Source organism: Corvus brachyrhynchos, unplaced genomic scaffold (assembly GCF_000691975.1).
Source record: "Corvus brachyrhynchos isolate BGI_N302 unplaced genomic scaffold, ASM69197v1 scaffold52, whole genome shotgun sequence".
Taxonomy (NCBI): domain Eukaryota; kingdom Metazoa; phylum Chordata; class Aves; order Passeriformes; family Corvidae; genus Corvus; species Corvus brachyrhynchos.
In genome coordinates this window covers 2,154,545-2,176,953 of record NW_008237221.1, presented here as the reverse complement: position 1 = coordinate 2,176,953, position 22,409 = coordinate 2,154,545, and the positions used below count along the sequence as shown (strand labels likewise).

General features: G+C 38.2%; 1 protein-coding gene across 2 annotated transcripts in view; it reads left to right on the top strand.

Moving 5' to 3' along the window:
- The window catches only part of PTPRN2 (protein tyrosine phosphatase, receptor type N2), a 583,516-nt gene that overhangs the window by 506,321 nt on the left and 54,786 nt on the right, over window positions 1–22,409 (top strand). For both annotated transcript variants that reach the window (XM_017728914.1, XM_017728913.1), the window contains 2 exons: window positions 14,567–14,714; window positions 22,167–22,240. In XM_017728914.1, the coding sequence (XP_017584403.1) occupies window positions 14,567–14,714; window positions 22,167–22,240 (222 nt within the window). The remainder of the gene's footprint in view (window positions 1–14,566; window positions 14,715–22,166; window positions 22,241–22,409) is intronic.

Here is a 22,409-nt window from a genome sequence, read left to right as displayed (position 1 = left end):
CTCCTCTTTGGTTGCATTATATTTGTACTTCAGCACTGAAGAGAGTCTAGTAATTATAAAGCCGTTTAAGCAGTTTTATTTTAAAATTAAAAAGGTACTAAACTCGAGAAAACAAGTGCAGTCAGTTGTGTACTACTGACTACTTCTTTCATTCTTTCTGTATTTAATTTAAGTGGACTTTAGCTGGTTGCAAATAGAAACACTAAAGGCACAACGCACACCATGATTTGTGTTCTTGCTGTCATGCAAATTCACAGAAAGAAGGAAACATATTAAAGAAATTTGATAAGACCAGGTGGTCTGAGTGAATAATTTCCCTTTCATTAACATATTCCCCTTATTAACTCTGTAATTAATTGTACATAGCTAAGGAAAGCTATGGAAATTGCATTTTGAGATGTATCAAAGCTGACTTTATGCTTCAGACTTCCATGCAATTTACTATTAATGAAGCAAGAGATGGAGGCCCCAAATCTATAATTATTACTTACTATTTGAATGACAAGCAAAGAATTTTATCAGCACAGTTTCAAATGAAAGGGGATTAGCAGCTAATGTTGAAATTGTTAATCTTTCTTATTAAAATAATTTTGACGAGAGTGTTTAGCCTGAAAGAGGTTTCTGGAACATCATTTACCATTAAAACAGCTATTTTCTGAGGCTCAGTATGAATTTGTCTAAGTTTGACAGCAGGGTGCAAATATTTTTTAAATGAATGAATATTTTATGGGAGCTAAGGCTGTTCATGTGTGAGCTGATGCCGAGCTGCTTGCTGTGTGCATATTCCTAGAACGTGTAGCAGGATGGTAGTTCAATATCCATCTCACCAAAGTGAAGATGTCTACTGAGATAACAAGGGGAAAAAAGCTACAGCAGGAAAATCTGAGAGCTGAAATTGCACCCACGGCTGTGTCTGCAGACAAGTGATTAGTGGGTGGGAGCCCACGCAGAATCAGGCCCTAGATCTTGATGATATTTTTATGACACAGTGTTACTTCATGTTTATTTAGGCCTTCTTATTCCTTTAAATATCAGTATATTTTCGGGTTTTGTATATTTTTATTAGGATCATGTGCCTTGACATGACTGTTCAGTGGTGGGTGCTTTATACCCACATACGTGCTTGTGTACAAATACCATGTAGAGCAATGGTGTCCTCTATAGGTATAGATAAATATTTTGGAGCAGAGATATAATATATACAACTTCTCTGCTTTAATGAAAAACTGTTTGGCATTTTAAATTTTAAAACCTTTCATTGCAATATTTGCAATTTTTGTCTCTTACAGGAGTGTACAAATGAAGCTGACAAGGCTATTTGTGCTCCTTGGGATGAGGAAATTGTGAATATATAGTGACATAAATGGCGAAAAGCACAGCAGTGATAATCTATAAAATTTAATTTGCGGTGGTCTCAGCCACATCAGTACTGAAGGAGATGTATGTTAAAGAACCTTTTTAATTTGCCTGTGTCACATTACAGAAAAAAGCTAATGGAAAAGATGTCACATGTCTTTGCCAGTGACAAATTTTACCAGTGGAATAGATAGAGATCATTTAAATGCTTTAAGACATTATTTGCATGAGTGGACTATGTATAGAAGTACCATCAACACAACAAACCCTCATGTACCTGCTCTACCATGAGATTACTCCAAGCTTTACCTCTGTGTGGACCACATGGAACTTCACTGGGCTCACTCCGAAAACTGCAGGTTACAGAACTGACCTTTTATCTGTAGTCCTACAATGTTCCTTGGAACAGTCTTGCAGATGGAGTGCTATTGGAGCAGGAAGTGTCCTAGAGTGTACGTTCACTTCTTGCATCAGACAATACCAAAGGAACTTCAGCTTAAGCATAGCAGTTGGTAAATAGCATGCAGTAATGATACCCAGAGAAGCACTTTCATCATAAATCATGTTTTGTATGTATTATAATTATGTGTTAGGTCAAAGGCATCAGGGGTTCTTCTTAATCTGTAAGAATCATAACAAACTATGTAGACCATGACAATAAGAGACAGTCACCATGCCAGTGTGGTAGGCTGGGGTGGACTTAAGAGATGGAATTTTTCAAGGATGGAGCTAATGCAGAACCCAAAACCAAGGCTTTCTAAGTGAAGGAGTATTTCTGATGCAGCTATTTATCTACTGCTTTATCTGCTGCTGGGGAAGGCACCTGGAAACATTGGGTTTATTGACCACAGCAACCTAAGGTGCCCAGGGCAGTGCTGGCTCCCAGCAGAGGGGTGTCCTTCTGCTGGTTGTGTGTGTGTAATACCTGCCTGAGAAAAGTGCTTTCTTCATTCCTCATTGCCTCCTTTCACCTTTTGGTGTCTTTGTTTGCATTAGACCAGTTTAATTAAAAACATCATGATAGTGTCTAGTTGCTATAGTAAATTTACTAATGGTGCCTAGTACACTATTTCTTCTGGAAGTCCAGAAATTACTTTTGTGTCCTTTGTAGATCTGTTGTAGTCTGGAAAACTCTGTGGTATCTGAAGGTATGCACCAGCCTTCAACTTACCATATGGTGTCCTTACAACTGAATTTTGAGAAACTTTGTCCTTCAGGTAGGATTCTGGGGCCTGATAAAAGAAATTTTGATTAAAGTCACCAGTATCCTTTCAACTCACTTCAGTAACCAAAATAATAATAGGCCAATGCTTATACACTACTTTTGATCAGTGGATTCAAAGCTCTTTTTAAAGGTTGATATCATTATCCTGTCTTTTTAGTCCAGGAAACTCAGGCACAGACAGGGAAGCATCTTGACCAAGACAAACCTTAAGGTTGGAAACAGAGCCAGAAGTAGACCCCCATTCACTGGTGTCCCAGTGCTGTGCTCTCACAACTCATCATGTTGGCTTTAACAGAAAAAGGATTGTATTGAAGGGTAATATTTTTGCCCTTTTTTGTCACTCATTACTCTTTTTTAAGACATGAAAGTATAAAGGAATTCTGGACTTGGATTTGCCAGATTTCATTCTGTGAGTTTGGTTTTCACCTCATTATCTAAGAGCAAAATATTCCATATTTGGAGAGCTGACTGAAAGATATTAAATACATATTGGAAAAACTTGTGAAAACCAAACTGAGGATGTGCAGTCTATAGTAAATAACCTCTGTGATGGAAAAGGGTGCCTTCCACACATTTTTTGAGTCTCTTCTGAACTGATAAAAGTTTTCTTCAAGAATATATGCCCAATCTGCTAAATCCTTAGCAATCATGCACATGCACCAAATTTTAGGTTCTTTTTCTTTCTGTTTAACAGTCAGCTGTACTTTTACTGTCTACTCAAAGCTACTACTCTCACTCCCTCAATGTATTCTCCTTGTTCAGCATTTGAAGGAAAGGGTTCCAAGGGAAAGAAACAGCATGCAAGGAAATGTTGAGAGTTATCAGCTATGACCAAAATTTACTTCTTCCCATAGCATTTTCTTATTTAGCCATGTTCCAGTTTTTGTTTTTCTGACTTTCTTCCTTTGCAGTATAGTGTCTTCTTTCATCATTTCACTTCTTTGTTGACCTCTACAGTCTGTTCTTGGCTTCTTCTTCTTCTGTCCTCTTTCACATTGTTTTTTCCTTGTTCTTATTTTGCCCTCTGTCACTTCAAATATTTTCATCTGTGGATTAGACCAGTGTTCCTCAAACTTCTTTAAAGTGTTATCCTTTACTGGCTTCCATGGAAACCCAAGAGTCCCAGGAGTAGGCAGAATGTCTTCAGCTTATGCACTTCTAAAGCTTTTCTACCATCACTTCACAATCCCTTTTGAATGCTTTCATGAGAAAAATATTTGAGAATCTCTGAGCTAGGCCAGCCTCAGTTGAAAATCCCATGGTGCATAGATAAAAGGTTACCTGAAAAATGGGACACTTCCTCTAGATTTGGGAGCTGGGTAGATGCCAGCTGCATCTTTCTCACAGCCAATGTTGCTTATTCTCCTACTGCATGTTGTTTCAACGTGGCTGTGAGTGTGACATGGAAGGGGTAGGGCAGAAGTGTCTTCTCCCGCAGGCTCTTTTAAGTCCTGGAAGGGCTTCTGTGAAAAAAGAGTTTCTTCATGGCTTACTGTCACAGAATCATAAAATCATTTAGGTTGGAAGAGACCTCGAATATCAAGTCTAACCATCAAAAAACCAATGTTTCATCCAACCTGCTTTCTGAGCTGTCTTTTATAGTCAAGCTCTTGGTTTTTACTATTGCACTGAGTTTGGTCTGCATCCACGGAACTGGCAGTTCACTAACTGGGTTGCTTCTCTGTGGTTTGCTGTGTGCAAACATGGAACTTCCTAGGTAGTGGACATGGTTCCAAAACGGTCCTGAGAGCAAGGATTTGATCATTGAAGGTGTTTGTGGAGTTTGAAGTGTCCTGTCTCTGTTACAGGAGTTTTCTAAGGAAAAGGCTGATTATCCAGTCTGTTCTTTCCCTGCTTTTTCTCAGAGGTGACCATGTGGTCACTTGTTCTTATATGCGTAGTCTGCCTGTGGGCTGTGGGTATAGCATGAGTTGCAAGACTTCTTGGATTTCATATTGCATGTTCTCAATTTTCTACAACCTCTTGTGTGTTTAGGCACAAACTCTATCAATTTGATATCTTACCTTGCCTCACCACCCAAAAAAACCCCAAACCCACACTGAAAAGCAGAGGGCTTTTCCTTTATGAGTTATTATTTTTTTCCTGGAGAAGCACCTTTTCACTTTTATTCACAGGTTTAAGAGTAGCAGTAAGTAAGTACTTATCCCTTTGCTCTAGTAGGGGTATTATGTCTGTAAAAGTAATATTTTCCTTTCTGCCCTCAAGATGGCCAGTGTTTAACACAGTCTTATTTTTCCAGACTATCTATAAATCACATCATGTTCTGTATCATTTGGATATACTCGGTCATGGTTGCTTGGGTTTTACTGGTTTCATTACCTCTGAAGAACTTGACTACACTTGAAGAGAAGATTATTTTTAAACATGACATTTTCAGAATTCTTTATTTATCTCTTGGTAATTCATATAAATATAGCAAATGAAGATGACTATACAAGCGCTCTGAAAAGAAACACAGACTTTAATTCATTAAAATTTAAATTTGAAAATACAGTACCCAACAGAGAACCCAAATTTAGATGCTTAATTGAGTTAGCAGGGCTACGAGAAGAAGAAGCCAGGAAATTTGGTTTTGTGTTTTCAGCCAGGTAATTAGTGTGCAGTAATATATTTTTTAAGTTTTCATTTCAGACACACAACAGACATATAAATGAATCATAGATATGTCTTGGATTGTGGTATGGTGTTCAAAACATTAGTAAGAAAATGAAGCGAGAAAGGATCATCTGAAAAATTGATTGTGTTTGAAGAAAATAGCAGTTTCCTGTGAGAATGGTGTTGGGTGTCAATATTTATCAAAAAGAGTCAAAGGACTTGATATGTATATTTTTGTTCAGTTTTCCAGCTAGTTTTTATTCAACTGTGTAGCTTGTGCTTTTACATTTTAGCAAAGCTACCAGAAATGCTTCCCAAAATGTCTCAGCTGACGAATTCAGCTGACACTCTCCTTGGCACCAGTTCCTGTACTGCAGAGCTGTCTTTAATGGGGAGGTTTGGGCTGAGTCTTTCCTTGTTTTGGATTTATTTTTGGCTTTAAGAAATGTCACAACATATCCCGTGCTGTGAAATAACAGTATTTGGCTAAGAGGTTTAGACCTTAATTTTTGAATAGTCTTCTTTTAAAGGCTGTTTATTATTTAAGATTTCTGTAGTGAAATCTACTATAAGAAGTACAGAAATTTTAGAAACTGATTCTGGATAATTCACCTTTTACATATATATTATTTACCTTAGCATGTATTCATATAAACAGCATTCAACATGTGCATAAATTCATCTACTCACCAGCCACTTAAACCATGTACTTCTAAACAAAACCCCCAACCAAAAACCTGTACTAATTCCATCACATTCAGAATATTTGGTATACTTGTGATTACAAAAATGTTATCAGATTTGGATTCATTAATGTTGCCTGACCTTTAGCCATCTCTATAAACATGATCATGGGGTAAGGAAAAAACACCTGTCAAGAATATTCCTGCAAAAATTAGTGTTTTAGGAGCATATTCTGTCACCCTGGGAAATTAATTTTGGTGTTTCTGCCCTTTCATCCCCCATCTGTGAAGCAGCAGTGATACTTGCCTCCCCTGCAGAAGTAATGTGAGCACTTTCTGACAGTTGGACAAGAACGTGCTATAGAAATACAGGGATTGTAAGAGAGAAAATTATATTCCTTTTATGGCAATCATCTTCTCTTTTTTGTTGAGGTTTATTTAAAGCAAAGTAATTGCAGGGGTGAAACTTCATAGGCATAATTTAGATTTCAAGAAAGGGGGTAAGGAGGAGGAGATGAGGGTGGTTTTATTTTAAGACCTAGAAGACACCATTAAGTAGCTGATATTCCTTGAGAAGGGATTCCTTGTAGAATGAATTTCTTTATCTTCTGCTATATTTAGAGAGCCAGGTAGAGTAAATACTTCATAATTAAGCATTCCATTTTTTTAATGTTTAACTTCTTAGCTGAATTTCTTTTTAAAAGTATACTTGCCTGCACCATTCAGTTTTAAGCAATGCTTAACATCACTTGTATTTTCCAAGATTTCCTCCAGAGATGACAACCTGTGTCAGTCCACACCAGGTTGTATCCATCCATTTCACTGGGATTTCATTGAACACCTTTGGCAGCTGGGAGCTGTAAGAAAAGGGATTAGCAAGTGTTTGTGTGACACACACTGATCCCAGCACCTGCTGATTGGATTGAAGTAATCCTTTTACAGGTTACAAAACTCTATTATCAGAGCATTAAGAGAAGGAGAGATGGTGATATACACTGCATCAAGGCTATATTAATTTAGGTAAACAGAAGATAGGTGGCCATCTAATATACTTGTGAATTACAGCCATTCTTGCAAAAGTTGTTCACTGGTCCAGTCTGGTAGATAATGCCTTGCACTCCTTGTGCAAAGGTGATACTTCTCTAGCAAACCAGGAACAGTAATTTAACATTATTTTAGATGGCATGCTGAAAGCACAACTGCTCTCTAAGACCACGTTTAGGTGTTTACAATGAGCTTTACATCTAAAAATATGAAACTGAAACTATGGAATGTCATTTTTATTGTTGGCTGGTATCACCATGGAAGTTAAATTATTTCCTAATAATGCAACCTATTTGAAGCAATCTAGGGATATTATTCTCAACCACACTGAATAGTTGCTTTGTCAGTGAAATGCCTCCCTCTGTCTTTTTTTTTAGTTTTCCTTCATCACCTACCATATTATGTATGATATTAGTAGTGTTTTATGCCAAATTACAAGTAGAGCTCCATGGTATTTTTCAGTACATAACTGAAAAGCCTCAAAAATATTTTTTTCACTGGTGTAATCATGTTCTGAGGAATATGAGAAACATTAAATCAAAACATATCATGGTAGTAATATGGCTGCAAACATGGAGGAGGAAAAATAATTTCTCAGGGTCTTTTACAAAGAGAAAATACAAATTCCCACTTTTTTATTTCCTATATTTTTTTTCATTTGTGGTTATTGTAAGCAGGAGATCTGAGATGCCACAGGACACGACAGAAAAAAGAAAGGAGCCTTCAGCCTGAAATGACTGACTAATCAGGTGATGAAATCCTGGTTGCAGTAAAGCAGTGGATGCAGAACACTCCCCAGGATTGAAAGCATGTGAGACTTTATAGCCAGATAGTAATTCACTGAGATTTCTTCCAGATACAAGTTCTGTGAGATACTGACAATGAGCTACCACAACAGAATTTTTCATTTTATATGTCTATATAAGCCAAATATAACTACCCCAATAAAGTCACATTTCTTTGCAGTTAATATTGAAAACTTGATATTCTAGACTAAAGCTCGTGTTTCTGACAGTTATGGATTGATGCTTCAGAGATGGAGCTTTCTTGGAAAGATTTACAGGCTCTGCATTATTGTGGGTTGGTTGGATTAGAACATCAGAAACAACTGTGGGGCTTCCATGGAACAACTATTGGAGAAAACTGATGTTCTTAACATGCTAGTCGATGGAAAGACTGAAATTGGCTGAGATAGTGCATCCTCTATTTATTTAAGGTTTGCTTTGCTAGGAAGAAAGGCAGGAAAGCATGGGCATAGTTTGGCTCTGCTCCCATGTTTCAGCACCACTGAAAGTCTCTTCATGCAAACACGTGTGGTGAACTCCCAGCCTTCTGTCTGTGCAAGAACACCAGGGCAGCTCAGGGACAAAGTCAGATCTTCTGCAAACAAGACTCCAAAGTAACTTCAGTGTTACTATGAAACCATGCTGGGAAGTGAGAAATGCTTAGAAAATGTGGAAAAAACATTATGATGCTCTGCGGGATCTGAATATGGCTCAAGGTTCTAATAGTGACACTGATCTCAGGGAGCTTTATCTGATCAGGTCTGGACAAGTTTGGGTGCACCAAAATAGAAGAATAAAGTGATCATTTTATAAAAGAGGAGTGGGGAGAAGGAAAATAGAAGAGAAATGAACCTTTCTGTTGCTATTCCCCAAGTCCAGACTCCAGCCCTAGAAAATAATGGAGCACATATTGAAAAAGGAGTTGCTGATTATCTGGAAAGAGATTTTTCAAGGGCATAAAAGGAAAAAAGATGTAAGGGTGTCATTTAAGAGGATGGGGAAGGCTGGAGTCCTTCCTTTGTGTGTCTGCTAATCTCTATCACCCTTTCCATTGGATAGCTAAACAATGAGTAAGAATATGCATAATTTTATAAAGAGTAAATCTTGCCTGGACAAACCTGATTGCTTTTAAGTAAAACTACAAAACCAAGTAGGTGAAGTGAAAACAACAGATGTAATACATAAAGATTTTAATAAAGTCTTGACACTGTCTCATGAATAGTTAATTGAAAAATTACTGTCAATTTTTTAGAGGATAATTATGTGGATTGAAATGGAGCAAAAGGGTGATATACAAAAAGTAATGATCGAAAGCTATGTCTAGGAGTGTCTGGCAGAGTATAGGAATTGCTCTTAGATCCAGTTATATTTAACTTTTTAAATAATGATGTGGAAGTGAGTGCAAGTGACAATGGCTTTTATCACAGTCTAAAGTTCTGCACAGATGTGATAACAGAGGAGTAATTCAAAAGTCTGAAAATGTTAAACCTGAAAACACATGCAACAAATAAATTATCTTTGAAGAGTCGCAAGAAGACATATCTATAATTTGCATAGATCCATTAATTCATGATCTGTGAAGACACTGGAATATATACAAGCAGGAATTATGGAGAACAGCAATATTATGAGCAAGCAGACTAAAGTTAAAATAAATGGCTTGGTGAAAATGAGTAACAAATTAAGTTTGAAATAGAAAAGCAATATTGTTGACATCTCTGAAGAAACCATCTCAAATGAGAACTAGTATTCCTTATTGAAAATATTTGTATATTTCCAGGTATACAGTGTATAGTTCAGAACAGTTAGAGTCCCAAGAAGTAATAATGAGCTGTGCTTTAGGCTTCTGCTTTAGATACAGAGCAGCCAAATGTTAGAAAGATTCTAGTGTAGTACAAGAAATGACATTATTTGAAGGCCTGGAAGCAGGTAATCAGATAGGCTTCTTCTGTCTCTGAATTCTATAGCTCTGTGAGTAATATGAGTGGGAACAGAGAAATTTACTGTGAAGCCACTAATGATAAGGTATTAAGCCAGAAAAAGGAAGGAAGGACAAAACCATATGTGGTGTTGAAAGCAAATTGGGTTTATGCAGAAAAGTGTTCCTCTTATATGTAGTCAATGCAATGTGTACTAAAGAACACAAAGAAGTTGAAACAGAGGAGCAAGAATTCTAGGGCATCCTGGGCCAGAATGATGCAACCCATGAGTCTGCAAGGAAAAAAAGCGAAAAAAGCCGTTGCTTAAATTAATTGGAGAGAATACAAAACAAACTTTTTCAAGTACAGTCTTTTACTGCACAATTTGCTATATGATGGCAAAGACAAATTCTCTCCTCTGCACATTCCTTCTGAGGAACCCAGGGAAGCATGACAGCACTGCCTGGGCCTCTGCGTCCCTGGCAAAAGCAGCAGCAGTTTGAAAGCAGTGGCTCCCACACTGTTGGGTGAACACTGTGGGTTTGAGCGGTCACTGTTCACAAGGATTAAGATAATTTCACATCCATGTCTTCAGCTGACATTTGAAATTCGATTAGACCTGTCAAGGTCTGTCGATTTGAGAGCTGCACATCTTTTCACCGAAAGATGCATCCTCAGTCATGAAAAGGGTTTCTACTCATGTACCATATTGGAAGTATGTTGTCAAAAATAATTGTGGTAACTGAACATCAGCTAATAAAATAGGCATTTTTAAAACAAATATTGTGACAGATGCAAACCATATTATCTCTGAAGAAAGTATTTTGTCTCTTCACCCCAGTAACAAGTGATAGGAGAAGAGGGAATGACCTCAAGTTGTGCCAGGGGAGGTTTAGATTGGGTATTAGGGAAAATTTCTTCGCTGAAAGGGCTGTCAGGCACTGGAACAGGCTGCCCAGGGCAGTGATGGAGTCACCACCATCTCTGGAGTTATTTAAAAGACATATAGATTTGGTACTGAGGAACATGGCTTAGTGGTGGACTTGGCAGTGCTGCGTTACCAGTTGGACTCAATGATCTGAGAAACTTTTCCAAGATAAATTATTCCATAGTTCTATGATTTAGAGATTGACCAGTCAATTAGAATTTAATGGTTATATTTTTAACCTTATTTAGTCATAGAGCATGGATTGGACACCCCTTCTGAAAAACAAAAAGAATAAAAAAACCACCACCAACAACAAACCTGAAGTGATTTGAAGCTCTAACAAAGCCATGTTCTACCATAGCCAAGCCAGGCTACTGTGCTCTGTCTTTGTGCCTGTGTGCAGGCACATGGAATCTGTCTTAATATGTGTCACTGGCACCATCTCTTTTGGCCATTCATTGTCCCTGGGACAGCTTCTCATCCTCTGGCTGAAAGCGCCTCTTTTGCCTTACAACTCGCATGTCTCACAGTAACAATAGATTTTATAGCACATCCACTCTGTCCACATAATGTCAGCACATCCTCCTTATCCCCACAGCATGTTTGGTAGCAAGAGTATCTCCTCTGTCTAAACAAGAGAAAGCATGAACTGGGCTACCAGTTGTCGTTGCAGGTGAGGCCCTGTGGAAGGAAAATAGGATTAATGGAATTTAAGGTGCATCAAAAGACCTGTGCAAGCAGATGGAGTTTGTTTGAATAATGGCATATACTTGGGATTACAGGACTTGCCTCATGCACATACTGGTGAAACTAGACCTCTGCTTTTTTCAGCAGGCTTGAGGAGCATTGCAATAACAGTGGTGACAACCTCTATTTATTTTACCTGCTGCTCTGGGACAAGGACAATCATGTGCGTGTTTGACATGTTGGTAATGAATTTCTTTTGTACCAGGCAAACACTGCAGAATGTCTCATCAAAACATCCTAATTAAGGAGTGGATTTGAGTAGACGTACAATCTCTAAAATATCAGAAGTTCCACTCAATTTAATGCATCCAGCAGCTCCCAAGAGAGTGTTTCAAAATCACTAAGCTTCTGTTTAGCAAAATGGGGATGAGCATAGGGGCTCTGAAGGACTGTAAATGAAAGATTACTTAACACTGAGGGAATTGTCTGGCTCCTGAATGTTTTAAAGCAGCTTCTTTCTCAGTAGCTTTTAAAAATGTGTGTAAAGCAGACGTTCATATTGTGGAGAGCCTTCCATGGGTGCATTCAAATAGTCAAACCCTCTACAAGGTCTGTCAGGAAGTGCCCTGTGAATCTGATCCATGTGATCCAGGAATGGAAACCACACAAAAAATGGTTGGTTAAAGTAAAGATTTCAATGTTTTCATTTGAAAATTCATTTATCTTTACACTCAAGATTATCTGAAAAATGAAGGTGAAAGTAAAAGCTTCTGAGGAGCAGTGAGTTATTTAAAAGTTCATGTGCAGTAAAAGCAGTCAATTTACCTTAACTCTAAACTTAACATTAACTGTGTCAGATTTGATGATTTAAAAAGGAAATTAAATTTATTTTTAAAATACAATCCTTGAAATCTTCAAAGAGGCAAGTTGGAGTCAACAAAAAGCTCCTTACTACATTCAGCCCTGCCTTTGGAATCAAATGTTCATGGCCCTTTCCTATAGCTTTGTGGACGTACCAGTATTTTGGAGAGATTCAGTGTTGGCAGATCTGTATATCTGCATAAAATGTCCCTGAAGTCTGTGGGACATTGGTGATGAGCATGTCAAAATGAATCAGATTATAAAAATGTGGTTTAAAATGGGAAGATGCTACGGGCTGGTCCTTGACTGCCTGATCTCTGCTGCATGCTAAACAGCTACTCTGAAGCCAGCAGTCTTGACTCTGTGGTATTGGAAGATTTTGCTATTTTTTTGCTTTGCCTCATAAAAATTCTTATGTACCAGCAAGTCTCTCCTCTGGAGGGATTATCTTTTTCTTTTTCTTTTTTTTTTTTTTTTTTGTTGTTCAGTGTACATATCCAGGCACAGATTTGCTAGGAGAAAAGAACAGGATTTTAGCCTCCCTCCTTTCCCCAGTAGCAACAGCCTTTTGACAAGGACAAACAAACTATTTGAGGATGGTTTCCTCCTGTTAACTTGCAAGTTAATGCTGGGAACATGTTACCTGACCCACACCCTGACACACAGCAGGGCCACGGCGCTCTCCCAGCTCTGCGTCCGTCAGGTCACAGCTCTGTCCACTGCAGTGCTTTTTCCTTCGTTGTAGAAAAAAGCAATCACACAGTAGGTGTTTTGATTGTATCTAGGCCAATTCCACTATTTTTTACCTTCTTTAGAAATCTTTCTTCTAATGCAATATCTTTCTATGTCCTTAAAGACATCCCTTCTGGAAGCGTCACTTCTTGAATTGGTTTTTCAGTATCAGGTTTGATTTTACAAACCTTGTGTAAGGACACGGACGCCCGACAAGCCCTGCACCAAACAAAGCTGTGTGTCAGGTGCTCTTTTGTCATCAAAAAACTGTTCAAGCTGCAAGAGGGAGCAGTATCCTGCCCTGCCAGCCAGGTGGGAAGCACAGTGGCACAACAGCTTTGCAGAGCTCCTGTTTGGCAGAAGACAAGCTGCAAGCTTTTTACACCTTCTGTTAAACCTGTTAAGAGGGCATGAGAGCCTTTCTTCTTTAAAGCACATTCAGGAAGAACAATTCAACATCACAGAGATTGTCTACAGGAAAGGTTTTCTAAGCAATTAAAGTGCTTTTTATGCTTTACAGTGAATCCTTTCTGGGAGCTTTTTCTAGACAAGGTTTGCTACAGATTGGGCTGTACTAGTGAAGGTTCCAGCAATAACCGCTGTGATTGATGTTTGGGCCAGAAGCTTTGCTATTGACCCCAGCCCTGAGCCTGTCTCCTAAACAGTCTGTCCCTTTTTAAATGTGTTTAAGAATGTTAATTTCAACCTACCTAGTAAAGGCAGTATGGAGTCTAATTTACAAATATGGACAGGGGTGTAATGTGAGATGGTTCTCTTGCTTGTTGTAGGAGCAGATTGCAGGCTCTGCAAGGTAATGAGGCTGTGTAAGTAGGCTTACAGTACCAAGTGGTCACTTTCTTAATTTTGTGTTAAAGGGAGGGGAAGATTTCTGGGTTCCCCCACCCTTCCTCTTTTCTGCTTTCTTTTCCTTACATACTTGGTTTATTTTCTGATCCATGGGGTGAAGGAAAAGGGTTTTGGTTCACTTTTCTCAAAAAAAAAAGGAACTGAATTCCTGATCCACTGCTGGACTGGATCTCTAGCCTTGGGAGATCTGCAAAAGCTTAAGACCTGCACCAATATACTTTGATGGGCCGTCATTCTTGCCACAGACAGTTTTCTTTGGTGATGCTTTTCCTAGTACTGTTAACTGAATGTAATGTACAATCTTTAACAACATATGTTAATGTTAATTAACAACACCTCCTCAGTTCAAGGCTTGCTCCTTGCCAGTTTGTCTGCAAGATGAGTTTCTGATGACCCAGTCCTTGAGCTGTGACAGTTCAGCCTGGCAATTTTTACATTATTTTCAACATCTTTATCACTGTTGTGATGTGCATATGTGCTTGAACTTTAGTTGTAAAAGCCTTTGTTTTGAGAGGAGTCGTTGTTTTTAGTAATTTTTGTCAATGGAACTTTGTTTCTTTTCCATTGCCTAATGAAAGAGACATTTGGACTTATGTTTTCTAGGTACTGAAGAAGAAATAATTTTCTCCTAAACCTCAGTAACCAGAGGTTTCATGCATTTCCTCTGTTAGGAATATTTTATCGTTCTCATTTTTTATAGCACAAATAAGCTTGAAGTTAACTCTCTTAAGTAAATAAATTAACCTTAAAACAGCCTTTTTTCCCCCCAAATCTCAGAATTCCCATGCTTTGAGAAACATCCTTTTAGCTTAGCTTTCAGCCTAGCTAAGTCAATGCTTAATGCAGTATCCTTTTAATTCCAGTCCTACATGGAAGATCACCTGAAAAACAAGAATCGTCTGGAGAAGGAGTGGGAAGCTCTGTGCGCCTACCAGGCTGAGCCCAATGACAGCACTGTTGCACAGCAGGAGGAGAATGTCCAGAAGAACCGCTCACTGGTTGTAGTACCTTGTATGTACACCTCCCTTTGCATCATGGTGTTTTAAATTCTTGATACGTTCCCCAATATCCTTTGCACAGTGGTGTGAAAGCTGCAGATGGCAGGCAAACAATGTGGAGTGTTTTTTAGATGTACTAGAAAGCTGTGGCTACAACTGTGGGCTGGGTGTGTGTCCTGTTGTCATATCAGACCCTCTTTATCTCCTTGTAAGTTGTTTATGAGCTACAAAAATGCATAACTGTGCCACATAACACCGGTGCTGCAGCTGTGCTGTCTCACAAAATTCCATATATTCAATGCTGGAATATAACTTCTGTACAAGAGTGGCATCTGTAGCTATTCAATAGAAGTCTCTTCTTCTGACCAAGACAAGTTGGTCTCTTGTCCATCCAGCAGTAATACCAGCAGTCTATAGACAGAGCTAGATCTGTTTATCAGATACTCAGCGGTACTGAAGGAGCCCCTTTAGGTTTCAGTGGATAAGTCTGCAAACTGGCTTCTCTCTGCAAGGCTTAGGATAAAAAGAGAAAAATAAAAATGGTGATTAAAAAAAGGAACCGATGCTTATATTCCTAGAATCTGCTCTTTCCTGTAAGCAGCCACCTTTTGAGCTTGAAATAAAAGTAACATACTTTTCCTATGCAGACATATATATATCTCATAGATTACATTAGTAATGTATGGACACATATTTCATTAAGCAACCAATGAAACAAAAATGAAACTGAGAATATATGCACAGTCCACAGCAACCAAAATTCTCTCAATCAGTGTGCCCACAATCCAGCTGGATAGCTTGGCAAACATATATAGCTGGTTTAATTTTTAAAGTGCCCTGAAAACCTTAATTTTCCCTAAGAGAGCCTTGGGCAAGTATTTTCCTCCTTTAGAAATGGGGAAATGACAGGTAACACGTTAAGTAAATGTCATAGACAGATTTAGAGTGAAGATTCTTTGGAAGGACATGATAATTTCACTGAGCCCATCAGTCCTTGCATATTTGCTTCAGCAGGCTTTGTCTCTTTTGTTTATGTAGTGGCTGTTTCTGCAATACTTTGCTGCTCAGGAGTGGATTAGAGCAACTTGGCAGTATTAATTCTCCCAAGTAAATATGGTGCTGGTCAAAAGCCTTTTGGGGCAACAACAGCAGTTTGCTGACTTCTATGTGTTTTGGGATCAGGCCTGTTGAGAAGTTCTAAAGTAGTCACCATGAAAGTTGAAGTAGTGCAAGCTTTCTGTGCCCTTTTGCATCCTGAAAAAACCAGCTCTTAACTGACATGATAGGAAGAGAAAATTTTCCATGCAAATATGTATCGATCCAAGTTAATCTTCCTGTGTAAAGTGTTCTATCAATATGGACCTACAGTCAGACCATCTTAAGATATTTCAAGTTCCTGCTCGTAAATGAGGCTGGTTTTTGTTGCTGCCACAGAGACAGCATAGGAGCTACAGATGTTGCCAGAAATTGGTGCTGGTTATTCGATAAGTAGAAACTTCATGATACAATGAAGCTATAAGTGTCTTCATTATACAATGAGCTATAAGATAGAAACCTTCAGAGTAGACTTTTCTACCTTTGAATCCAGAAGTACCATGGCTCTGACAGTGCTAAAGAGCAGAGATTTTTAGCTTGGGTGTCACAGAATCATTTAGGTTGGGAAAAACCTCTAAGATCATCAATTCAGTCATTAACCCAGCACTGCCAAGCCACCACTAAACCACATCCCTGAGTACCACGTGTACATGTCTTTTAAATACCCTCAGGGATGGTGACAGATTCTCTTTTCATCATACTGTACCATGTGGATGTATCAGCCAGCCTTTGTTGCACTTCCATTGCTTCTTCCATGGCATGTTTTTATGCCTGTTTTTCCCATACCTGGGTCTAGACTGAATCAATGCTGCCTGTGAAGGAATTTGGACATGGATAGGGTGACTGCAATTTATCTGAAGTTTCAACAAAAAATATTCTAGTACATTTAAAAGGGTAAAATGCTATATTTGCTTTTTTTCTTCAATGTGGAAACTTCTATTACAAATATTAGTGCACTGGGAATTTTCCTTTTTGACTGAATTGCACAAAATTACCTGCCCTCACTTTCTGAAGTTGCTGTGCACTGGTAAACAGCTGTCCTGTTATATATGTTTAAACTACTTGCTACTTTGTTGATGGGTGGAAAGTATGGCATAGAGTTTAAACAATATTAAATTTTGATGAGGCAGTGGTTATTTTAGACTCTAAGATTAGACTGAGATGAGAAAGTCCAGTTTGCCCACATTTTTTTTTTAACTGTGTTAGGCATGAAAACTATAGCAAAAAAAGCCATAGATTTGCTTCATAATGTATGAAGAAGCAAACCTGATATGCTTTTGATATTCTACAAAGTTATTATGCTGTATTCAGTGCATTCTCACAGAGTAATGCCTTATTAGTGTTTCCTTACTCCTTTCATATTCATAATCACCTTGACAAGGTAGAACAAGGTTGCCAATTCACGTAGAAGATTTCATCTTAGAAAGGCTTCAAAGAAGCTTTAATATCGTGTTGTATTTGCTTTGCATTTTTCTTTCTGAACCAGTCTTGAAGTAATACAATATTATTTTTACTGATTATATAACTGATTTAATTATTATCACAATTTTATCATAGACTACTCTTACACCTAACTTTTCTATTTACAAACAGCTTTTAAAATACTTGATAGCAGAACACCTTGACACTGCACTTAACTAATTACAAGTTAAAAAAATACTAACAATTCAAGTTACCTGGACCTAACAAAACTGTATCCTTTTATCCAATCAACAAGCAGATTGCTATAATTTAGGGCACATGGTGTTTATATTTAGTGCTATAATTTAGTGATGCCTATTTTATGTATGAATACATGAGCAGCTCAAGAAAAGCTTTCCAAATTTTTATTCTCTTTTTGCATCTCTGAAAAATAAACCCATCTCAATAGAGGCAATACTGTATGTTTTATTTATGTATACCATGAATATATACAGGTATTTAAAACATTTGGCAAACAACTTTTTGCAGTGAACATCTATCAAAAACTGTCCACCATAGCCGTGTCCATGGGTCATGGTATACATTAAAGCAACCTGCTTATCTCTGTGCTTTGGCTTTCCTCTAAAGGAAAGCAAAGCAGTTACAGGCAAAACATGCACCCAGATCTGAGGCTGGCTTGCCTTTAGAGCACAGCCAGGGGTTGTGCACCAAAGATGGGAACACCTGAGCAGAGGGTTGTGTGCATTACCCATATTATGGGTGCATGTACAAATTGTGCTCTGAAATGAATGAACTTGAGCGTTCAGAGCAAAGAAAAGTTCCACTTTCTGCAGATCATCTGTAGGCAAAATAATGATAATCAGCAGATTATGATTTTTCATAGTCTTCGGATTGCTCCACTTTTCCTCAGTAGTTCTTCACTTTCTTAATTCAGTGGAGTTCTGTGTAGTGCTTTGTATGGGAAAAAAAAAATAGATCAGTCTAAATCTAGAAGGAAGAGAATTATGATCCAGGCAGAATGTGCCAGGTTGATTGCTGTAAGATTTGCCCTGTTCTGTGAGGCCTGGATTTGGACAACCCAAATTTGCCCATATTCCTTGTTTGCAGCCTTGTTTGTTGGTTCTGTTCCTTCAGAAGTATCTGATTAAAAGGAAACAAAAGACAGAGGAAAGATGTGAGTCTTACTTTGCCAAGCTTTCAATCTCCATCTAACAACAAAAATATAATATTTCCATCAAATTGCAGTGCCACTGTGAGAGAAGTAGAAGATTGAGATGACATACTACTGTAGTATTGGTCACTGTTTAAATAATCCAGATAGTAATGATATTTTATGCTCAACTCAGTCATTTAAACACAGGAATCCAGTGTTTGAGATGCTGTAAGTACTCAAGGTATCTAGGCAGAACTAGCAGGTATAACACAAGCTCTGCGGGATGCTCCTGCCTGCTAGCCCAAGTGTTCTTAGGACACTCAAATATCAGTAGAAACCTACACTGAGGTGTTGAAACCAAGTTTTCTGGGCATGAATGTGTGAAATTGTAGATTAAGATGCCTCAATTTAAGTGTCTCCATGTAGCTGCCTCCATGTGAGCCGGGTGTCAAAGCCCCTGATACAGCCAGTGAGAAGCCAGTCAGTGCAGTGACATGAGGAGAGCTGTGCAATGGCCAAAAGTTGGTATTCGTATTTACAGTGAAATGAATAGCTTTAGGATGCCACTGTGTATCCTATGTGAGCTTCAGATGCTGGTCTAATAGGGTACAAGTCTTTGGGTCTTGTGTCCTCTCTGTTATCCTTGTGCAATGTCTCATCTACGCTACCGTTTCTCAAACAGTCCAAAATATATTCGTATTTAGCTGGCTAAATCAAGCTCCATTAACTTTACATGAAGATATTTATGTGTAGACACCAAAACTTAGCTTTTTCAGTCTGTAAATTAAGATTTATATACTGCAGACTCTTGTGTGTTAGCTTATATCATGTCCTTTATGCTCTATCCTCTACATTTTATAATTTATATTTTATGTGTATATAAAATACAACACTGTGCTGTGTTTCTCCTGAGCTACAGGTTAATATAAACCTTCTTATTTAGGAAGCCTCCTCTGCCACTTGTATCCATCTATACATTTTGCTTTTCTTCCAGCTCTGGCTTGGCTGGAGCAATAGCAAATGCAAAGCAGCTCAGCATTCAGCAGCAGCTATTGTAGATACTTAAAATGATGACGAGCTGTAGCTTGGCCAGATTGCAGTAGCTAGTAACAGCATTTGTCTTTTCTCTCACTTCCTTATTACAACCCCTCTCCTCTCCTATTTCTTCATTCATCTTTCTTTCTTGTTTGTTAGATTGATCTTATGTATCTTTCTTTTCTGACATACCTTCCTTACTTTTATTTCCTGCTTCTCACATAATCAATATGCAGTTTGCCAAAAAAAAAAAAATGCTGTACATTCAGCATTTTCCCCATAGTTGCTCATTGTTAACATAACAATCTGGTGTCCATGGTATTCTGTTGGTTTTTTTTTTTTCTTTTCTTCTTCCCCTGCCTGTTTCTGAAGAGCTATTATGCTAGTTCCTAGAAGCTTTGAGGTGATAACAGGCATAGACAAGCTCAATCTGTTCATTGTCAATATGAATGTTTGATGCTGCAACTGAAGCACACATGGGTGCAAACTCCTGATGTATGCAGAAAAACACGTACGACCTTTTTTGCACACTTCTTTTTTCTAAGTGCAAATACCTTTTCACTACCAAAGCCTTAACATGTCTCACCCCCTGATAAATTCTCCAAGACAGCAAGATAATGACATGGCACACTAAATCAGAGAGTCTGGATAAAACACTATGTTTTAAAAAAAAAGATCCTGAAGTTACTGATCTCACACTTTATTCTTATTGGAGAGTCACCCTGACATCTGTTTGCTAAATACTGATGAATCACTGTCTGCTCTTTCTCCTTTATCCATTTGAAAACATTTCACACATTTCCTTTGGTGGTTAGTTCAAACACTTTTGCTGTTCAATGAACAGGGCTTATCCTGAGTGCTTGCTTAGCTTAAGGTGTGTGAGAGACCACATTTACTGCATGTAACCTGTGTACCTTCTGCAAAGCCAGAAGGTTTCAGAGTTGCAATTCTTCAAGCACTCTGTGGCAATGCTCATTGCAAAGCCTCCTATAAAAATATTGGGTAGCCCAAGATCTCAGGTGTCAAAAGTTCATATTTATGTTTTGGATTTTTTAGTGCAGTGTTGTCAAAGTGAGGTGGAAATGAATAATGTTCATGAACATCTTCCCTTTCTTGTCCTCTTCCTCCTCCTATTGTGTTGAAACATTAGCAGGGAAAGTAATTTTATGTGAATAGTAAAGAATATCTCTTCAGTTATTTGATGTGACTTGTTCATCATTAATCTTATTCCAGAGGAAGATTGCTAACACTGTTGGGTGAGATTGAGTGACTATAAACAAGACTCTTGCAAGCATCCCTTTGTCTTGCTCATGTATTGAACTGCCATGGCATTACCATTGAATAAATCAAAGCAGAGCCCAAACTCTCTGTTTCTACCTGCGTGTGTGGTACTTACAATGTTTGATAATTCATTTTTTATTCCTCATTATTAAAATAATGATTGGTACTTAACAGCCAACGTGGAGTCCTGGTGTTGGGTGGTGTCACAACCCACTAGACAAGGTACTCTTATTTTGTCTATTTGAAAAATGAGTGGAAAGATCCTTGATCCCCTCAAAACATTAGTATCCGTATTCAGCTGTAGAGGGCCACAGAAGGGACAGCTCCCATCCTCTTTCCACCATATACTGTGCAGGGTAGGTTTCCTGAGAAGTATAAATTGTGCTGGTTATATATCAAGTACAAGTTGTTTGAGATTCGTATGTGGACTTAAGACATCTCTCACATAAATTATCTGAGTGTGATCTGGGCTTTCTTTCTTTAGTCAGTGGAAAGAAAATGCATTTCTTGAGCACAATTTGGCCTTTTTGCGACAGCTAAATCAGGATTAAATGATTCATCACATCGAAACATTTCTCATAATAGAAATTGAGTCTGGATGACTGGAAGAGATGCAGACATCTGCATTGTCACTGCCTTAGTATAGACAAATAAAACCCATCCATTGTATGTGTTCTGATGTAGAAATAATTATTTTTAAAAAGGCTAGAGTTTTGGGGTGTACCAATAAATATAATTGAGCTAGCACCAGTAAAATTACAAGTTAAAAAGTGATAAAATAATCTTGATGATGGGCAAACAAAGTGAGTATGTCTCCTATGTCCAGAACTGCTGTTTTCTTTACTGGTGTCTGAACTAGCTACAGTAACAGCAGTGTAAGATGTCTATGTGTGCTCCAGTTGTACTTTAAGTGAAATTGTTGGCATTTTTTCTCTCCCATGATCATCTCCAAGTCATATTGTCTCCCCATGTCACTAGTGGTACACCACACAGCACTGGTCTTTGACGAGGACAGATTAACTTAGTGTCCAGCTCTCAGCTATATTTCCATGTTCCTGTTGTTCATTTTATAGAGAAGTCAGGTGGACAAAGTCCCATCAGCTTCCCTCTTCCATGACTTTCCTGCAAGCACAGGAATATTTGCTGTATTACTGGGGGGTTTTAGTGATTTGACTAGTTTAAATCTTAAACTCCTTAAACAGAAGAGGTTCTCCTTTTTCCTTGAGAGGTTGCAGCACATCACAGTGCATCTCATGAAGACAGAATTTCTGACACTGAGCCTCTGGAGTATCCCATTGCTTCATTCCTGGGTCAGGCTATGATTCTGTGTCTGTATCCATCCTATGGCTAGGTTGGGAGTCAGAAGGACATATCCTTTCTGGTATTTACCTGTCTTGAAAAGCACATTAATTTAATAATAACTTAAAATGGGTAGAATACTGGTATAGAAACTTTCTTCTCTTATTTTCTCCTTTGCAGATGACCATTCCAGGATATGTCTGAAAGGTGAAAGTAGCCACGACAATTCAGATTACATCAATGCCAGTCCAATTGTAAGTACGGTAACCTATGAGAAGTATTCCAGATAGTTGATCCTTGTCATTCCTTATTGTCAAAATAGGCTCACTGTGGGCACCTCACTGCTAATCTCAGGTTGTGAGCACCTCACAACACCGGTGTTTCAGCCTGTCCTTTCAAATTGAAGAGAAATATATGTGCATG